The sequence below is a fragment of the Camellia sinensis genome, chromosome 3 (genome assembly GCF_055761805.1).
Source record: "Camellia sinensis isolate YWXY chromosome 3, ASM5576180v1, whole genome shotgun sequence".
Classification (NCBI taxonomy): Eukaryota; Viridiplantae; Streptophyta; class Magnoliopsida; order Ericales; family Theaceae; genus Camellia; species Camellia sinensis.
The window spans coordinates 221693743-221701240 of record NC_138963.1 but is presented as its reverse complement, the minus strand read 5'-3'; the positions used below and the strand labels follow the sequence as shown (position 1 = coordinate 221701240).

General features: G+C 31.2%; 1 protein-coding gene across 1 annotated transcript; it reads left to right on the top strand.

Moving 5' to 3' along the window:
- Window positions 1-1745: 1745 nt before the first annotated feature.
- On the top strand, window positions 1746-6421 carry LOC114308974 (high mobility group B protein 9). The gene is made up of 5 exons (XM_028254662.2): window positions 1746-2502; window positions 2667-2745; window positions 2831-2999; window positions 4910-5265; window positions 6117-6421. Exons 1-5 carry the CDS (start codon window positions 2363-2365, stop codon window positions 6273-6275), a joined length of 903 nt encoding a protein of 300 aa, XP_028110463.2. The 5' UTR covers window positions 1746-2362; the 3' UTR covers window positions 6276-6421.
- The last annotated feature ends 1077 nt before the right edge of the window (window positions 6422-7498 follow it).

Below are 7498 nucleotides of genomic sequence, written 5' to 3'. Positions count from 1 at the left end.
AATTTTCTGAAAAGTGAATATTAAAAATCCAAATCAAATAAGTTGATTGTGATTTTTTTTATAAATATTTTTTTGACAAATTAAGTCTAAAAAAATGTGTTTATTTTACACTCAAAAAACTAACGACAAAGACCACATTTGAGACATGTTATTTTAGTAATTTTTCTTTATGAATAAATATGCAAAAAAAATAGAAATAATAATATGATAATTTATAATATTTTTTCACCTTTTGGCTAATGTTTAGTCCCCTGAGAAATAAAATAAAAAAAGTTATGAATCCATTCAATTTTTGACAATTCCAGAAAAATGGCATTAATAGAAAATAACTATAAAATGATGAATGTATAATTAATAGAAAATAACTATAAAATGATGAATGTATAAGTAATTTACTTTTAAATTGTACAAAATAAAAAAAATCATCACTTGAATTTTTCACTATGCTTAGTTATTATTTTTTAAAAATATTTTTCAGAAAATTCTACATTCTTATTTTCTATGTTTATTTGTTTTTACTGAATTTTTTTAATATTTTGAGCAATTTTTTTAATTTTTAGACATACCTAACATAAATATATCTAAAAAGTAAAAAAAAAATTGAAAAAACCTTTTAAAAATTCACTAAATACCAAAAATATTAAAAAAAAAACGAGAATTCAGTACATTTTTATATTTTTATGTATTTATTAATTTTTAAAAATATTTTTTTACAAATTTTTTACTTTTTAGATAAATCTAAGTAAGGTGCATCTAAAAAAGTAAAAAAAAAATGTTTAAAATTTTAAAAATATTCACTAAAAAAAACACGAAAATCGAAAAACTCAATTTTCAAAAAACTCAAACCAAACACACTTGCTATCATTTTTTTTTTTGTAATTTCTTTTTACGATAAATTACATTGACACCCTTTGAGGTTTGGTCCAATTATTACTCACCCTTGACATTTTAGAAATTATATTCTCACCCTTGTGGTTAATAGTTTCATCTCACAAACCCCTCTGATTATATAAAAGGTAACAACTCCTAGTAGAAAAACAGAGAAAATTACATTAAAAAAAAAGTAAATGAAAGAGAAAAAAAAAGAGAAAGTAAAGCAAAGCAAAAAAATAGATAGTGCATGAGTTCAATATTTTAATTTCATCTAAATAATTACAATGATAAGGATTAGTGTAATTTCCTAAATGTTAAAGAATGATATGTATTAAACCAAAACCTCAGAGAGTGCAAGTGTAATTTACCCTTCTTTTTATCATGAATGTACGTAAAATTGTTTTTAGCAATATTTTTATTTTAAAAAATAGGATAAATTATAAATATACTTCTAAAATTTACTTAAAATATAAATTATTTTTATAGTTTGAAAAATTATAAATGCTCTCCTGTTAAAAAATTTTATTTAAAAGAATTAATTAAAAATATGAAATTCATAATTACTTTTCTATATAATAATAAAATTATTTAAATTATTAATTTAAACATATTTATAATATTATTAAATATTATTAATTGACTTGATAATTTATTAATAAAAAATATAATTTGTAAAATTAAAAATCTTAAGAATGAAATATAATTTCTAAAATTATATAAGATAATTTATATTTTAATTAAATCTCAATAGTGTATTTGTAATTTATATTAAAAACTAAAATTAAAAAAGAAAATAAAATAAAAAACCATTAAAAAAATTGCAAAAAAGTTGTTTAGAAAAGGACCTGCAGGTATCTACCCGCAGATGTACGTAGAGATATGGATCAGATGCTACACGACTAGCCCATCACTACTACTAGTAGAGCTAGACCCAGACACACAGAGAGAAAGACAGAGAGAGTGAGAGAGAGCAGGTGCTTCTTCAACAATCAAAGTGCATGTCAACGTTTGGAGAGAGAAAGAAAAACCCAGATAGATATATATATATATATATGTATATATTACACTTTATAGCTCCTACATTTGTCAGACTTTTCAAGGGACACTTTCAACAACAATACGCAGCGACACAGCCCAACACCAGAGAGAGAGAGAGAGTAGTCATTTATGAAGGTTTGCCGGTGAAAAATTAAATGACCATTAGCAAATAGTTCAGTCCTTTTGCCCCCCATATAGAGAGAGAAAGAGAGAGAGAGAGAGAGAGAGAAGGGTCAGAAAGTGCCAAAAATTCTATAACCGTAGACTTCACACGCGTCTCTCACCATCTTCTTTTTGATTCTCGCTTTGCTCAGACTTATTACCTCCTCTTAATTACAATCTTATCTTCCAAATCTCACGTCTTTATCATCATCTTTTTTTTCACTTCTCTCTTCACTCTCAACCCATCTTTGTACTTTCTTGATTTTCCGGCGAAGTCGCCGGTGATTCAATGTCGTCGACGGCGATGATCACGGCGGAGGGCAGCCGCTATCCTCCGCCTCTCGCCTCCCATGACGACGTCGTCAAAGACCCCACTCTTTTCTGGGACACTCTCCGTAACTTTCACTCTCAACTGGGTACCAAATATATGTAAGCCCTTCTTCCTCTTATGTTCTTTCATTATATACATACATACATATATATATATATATATATATATATATATATTCTAAGATAATGTATTTATTATGTTTATGGGTATGTGAGTTTTTTTATTTATTTTTTTTAATATTTTGAGTTGTGGTTGTTGAAAGGGTACCTGTGATTGGAGGGAAGGAGCTGAACTTACATGTTTTGTATGTAGAGGTGACCAACAGGGGTGGTTATGACAAGGTTCACAATCTAAAACTTTGTTCAAATCAAATGATAATGTTTTGTTTTTGTTATGTATGTATTTTTCTGAGAAAATGATGAATAGGTTGTGTCGGAGAAGAAATGGAGGGAAATAGGCTCAGTTTTCAAGTTTTCTGCAACAACCACAAGTGCTTCATATGCTTTGAGAAAACACTATTCTAGTCTTCTTCATCATTATGAACAGGTTTATTTCTTTAAGCTGCAAGGTCCCTTGATTTCCACATCTTCAACAGGTATTGCAATTTTGTTTTTGTTTTTTTGTTTCTCTCATGGTCTCTTCTTGTACTTAATTTTATTTTGTTTCTGTTTTTTTCTGTTTTTGTTTGCATATTCTCTGTTGTTTTTTTTTCATGTGGACCCTGAAATTGACCTATCTCATGAAATATTCCTTTAATATTATTTTATATTATAAGAGTGATTGTCCTAAATTTGTTCTTCCAATAGATTTTTGAATCATATTCTACCACTAATTTGTTGATAGGAAATTGTAAGAGTGTGAAAACATGAGCCACCAATTTTGTTTTGATTTCTCTACCGCAAACGTTATGTTCAATTTCATCATGTATTAATGTTGATGTGTCAAGATTTTGTTTTAATATTTTTTTTATTTATTTAGGTGATGTGAACATTTCAAGGTTAGGATTACATTAGACCCGCTTCTGCAGAGTAAATTCCGAATACTTCAAACAAAACACGTGACGTTTCCCGTGCATGTTGGGTACTTTTGGTTATTTGTCAATTATCTTTGCCCTTTTTAATGGGGTCCAGTATCTATCTCCTGGACAGACTTGTGGCTGCTGTTTATGCAATTTTTTGATTTCTTATGTCTTTTAAATTTTGTTTCTTAACTTCCTATAAATTTCAAATTATTCCCGAAAGTTGTTTTCTGGGAAATTTTTTGAAAACAACCCATCTTTCATCTCAAAATTTGTTTTAGCACAAACATGAAAACAATATGTGGGTGTTTGGGTAGTGGGTTTTTATGTAGGTTTTTTTTAGTCGTAGGATATTATTAGAGAAATTTTTTTTGGTGTTTGGGATGATAGTTGTGTTTTTTTTGTGGTTGAATGTGATGTTTGTGAGAGAAAAAGTAAAATGATTATGGGGTTGGATATGATATTTTGTTTGGATTTGTTTTTTTGGTTTTGCAAAAAGTTTTGTCTTTTAGTGGAAAAAATAAAAAAAAAAAACCACCACACGAACTTCCCAAACACCACCACATGTAATGTTTTCAAATTTTCTAAAAGGAAATGATCCGTAGCTCGAATGCGTAGAGCTCGAATGACTCGAATGGTACGGAAAATATTATCTTACCAGTAAGAGAAAAAAAAATCCTAAAACGACGTCGTTTTGGGGTTTCGAGCCATTCGAGTCTTTGATATTTCGAGCTACGTAGCGGAATTGTTTTCTAAATTTGTGGATACTGAAAACAGAAAATGAAAATGAAGAAATGGAAAATACTATCAAACATATTTCTTCTCACTACGAAATTATCCTCGGAAACTGTAAAATTAAGTTAAAATTGTTTTCTGGAATAATATTACTTCTGGTGGAGTAAAAAAATATTGCTCAGGTCAGCTCTACAATACCATCAGATCTTATTTAACTTGATGCATAACAATGGCAGACCAGGCAGAGCCCAAAAGAATAGTTAGAAGCAAAAGACTGCCCAATCACCGCCTCCATTATCACCCCCACCGTGACACCACAATCCTACCTCCACCACACACCACATTGCCGCCACCACCACCGCCACCCTACCTCAACCAGGTTACTACCACCACACTACTACTGTTGATGAGTTGAACTGTTAATCATGGAGTGCAAATATAGCTAGTATTGTTTGTTTTTACATCAACAAAGCCTTTGCCTTCTAGATAGACATGACTAGTTGTATGGCACGCAAATGTCTTGTCATTCATAAACTTGTAAGAGTGTTAAGAGGGTTCATATTACCAGCTCGGGTAAACTATCGGGGTGTGTGATTAATCTTACAATCTAGGGTAAACTATCAGTTAATAATGCTGCTTCGATTATTCTGATTTTAGGAGCTTGTCTTGTTCAATTTTTTTACAATTATTTTGATTTTTCCCATGTGTTAAACTTAATTGTGATTTCTCTTTTCCTTCCCCATGTTTTCCAGCTATTGGGACAATTGATGGGAAATTTGACTGTGGGTATTTGGTGTCTGTGAAAGTGGGTTCTGAGATTCTAAATGGAGTTCTCTACTATCCAGGCCAACCTGGCTCGTCTTCTATGTCAACTAGCCAACCTTGTACTGCCATCATTCCATACACTGCTAAGCATGCCCATTCAGGTCGGAGGAGCAGAAGAAGAAGGGGTGGTGATCCCAACCGCCCAAAACCCAATAGGAGCGGTTACAACTTCTTCTTTGCTGAAAAACATTCCATGCTCAAATCTCTCTACCCAGAAAGAGAGAGGGAATTCACCAAAATGATAGGTGAGTCGTGGACCAATCTCAGCCAAGAAGAGAGGACGGTAAGTACAATAAGCAAATTAACCTCTTTTTCATCGCAGCACTATTATGGTATTGTCTAATGTTGTGGTGTTGTTTAATATATCTGTTTTTTTGGATAAGTATTTAATATATCTTAGTAAGTACTAAGGAGTACATATTGAACAGTTGAATGTTCATTAAGCACTCAAATCATGATTATTGTCTTCAGGAATTGTGTGGAAGAAGATAAATAGGTGATTTTACGCATATAAGATTGTATTGATGTGTACCTAGAGCATATGCTAGACATTTTGGATTTTATTGATTGGAAATTGATGTTGATTTTGTGCTTTATTTGAGAATTAGACAGAAGATACCTAGAGGTTGTCTACTGATTACTTGCCTTTATTTGAAGTTCATTTTTGTATTCTTGCATAGAGGTGGGTATAAAAATGCTCATATTTGAGTGGTTATGTAAAACTCAGATTAGTTTGGAGAAAATGAAAGGTTGAAATTGTTTAGGCATTATTTTTGGTTGATTTAATGATGACTTTTAGCAGAGCACAGTATGACTCTTTTTCTTTGATCAGTGCAGAGCACAGTATGATTAAATAATGGATAAATGTGGAAATATATCAAGTGCACTTCTAGATTCTTATTAAAAGTTTGGATTCTCTCTAGTTGGGTCTTGGTGGACCCACCTCGAGGCTTACTTTTGTGAACTATTCATTTTGTAAGATTTGAGGGGTCTTAGGTTTTTTGTGGGTCTCACACTTGCGTAAATGGGTTGAGTTTAATTCTGTGATCAGTTTAAAAAATACTGTTAAAATGAAGGTGCAAAAGAGAACATGTTGGAGTTGATTGATGACTGACTTTGTTGTTTGTTACACAGGTTTATCAAAACCATGGGTTGAAGGACAAAGAAAGATACCAAAGAGAAATGAATGAATACAAAGAGAGAATAAAACTCAGGCAACAAAAAGCCGAGGAAACAGCCGCTGGTGCTGGTGCTGGTGCTGGTGCTGGTGGCTATTATGCTCAAGCAGAATAGCCCAGCACAGAAGACTAAAGGAGCATAGCCTGATACACATGTTTTCTGTGTTGCAACGCATGTAAAATGTTTTTTATGAATCTGTTTGTGACTTCTAAAGTAACTTATCTTGAGCTATAGAAAGGTGATAAATAGACATTTGGATACTTGCTCTTTGGGCAAATTATATATACCTCCTTCGAGATTTAGCTAAATTATAAATAACCCTTGAGATTTTAGAAATTACAGATACCTTCCTAAGGTTTATATTTTCATAACAAATTGTTTTCAAAATTGTTATGAAAATATAACTTTCAAAGGAATATTTGTAATTTTTTAAACCTCAGGGAGTATCTGTAATTTTGTTAAATCTTGAGGGAGTATATGTAATTTGCCCCTGCCCTTTTTTATTGGTTTAATGCCATTGATGGTTACTGTTTCAAGTATATGCCTCTTATACTGTAGCACTATTCAGGGCCAGCCTTGGGGGCTAAGGTTGGTGAGGCCTGTGCTTAGGGTTCCAAAAATTAGGCTAAAAAAAAGATCTCAAATTTAGTTTTATACTATATTAAAAACTTAAAATGGCCTAATTTTATTTAATTAATTTAAATCATTTTAAAAGGGGTCTCAAAAAATCTATTTGGTTCAATTGACAAAAGGCCCAATCAAAAAATATTTAGGGGGATTTATCAGTCGGTCCCATGCAAACAAATTAATACCCATCAAGTCTTGCCCTATTTTAGTTTCTAATTTTACTCCTGAATATCACAAAACACGCGTGAAGTAAACAACATATCATGAGGTCTCTCCTGTGTGCGTAAAACATACGCTCCTCAATTGTTCTGATTTGGAAACTATTCTAAGGCGATTTGAAAACCATTATGAGGCGATTTGTGATTTGAAAATCGAAAAAAACGAAGAGATTTTTCTTGAATCTTTCATCGTTTTCAAAGAAATCACTTCTGTTTCGATCTAAATTCTGATTTCGAACAGATCCCGAACAAATCTTTCACTATTTCGATCTATATTCCTTGTTTGATTCATCTACAATAAACATGTGAATCAAACGTGGGTCATATTCATCTTCCATTCTTCTTTTATAATTATAATTAAGTGATATTCAACTTCATAATAATCACATTTTCATGTTCAGTTGTTATACAATAATAGATTTACTTATTTTGCCCAATTCAGTGAGAAATTTGCTATATGAATGATAGATTTGTTTAATTTTTTTAATTGAG

Excerpts from the sequence above, each read along its gene's own strand:
- LOC114308974 (XM_028254662.2), top strand. The coding sequence starts at position 2,363 with ATGTCGTCGACGGCGATGATCACGGCGGAGGGCAGCCGCTATCCTCCG. Across the intron at positions 2,503-2,666 it reads CAACTGGGTACCAAATATAT|GGTACCTGTGATTGGAGGGA; the intron begins GTAAGCCCTTCT and ends GGTTGTTGAAAG. Across the intron at positions 5,266-6,116 it reads TCAGCCAAGAAGAGAGGACG|GTTTATCAAAACCATGGGTT; the intron begins GTAAGTACAATA and ends TTTGTTACACAG.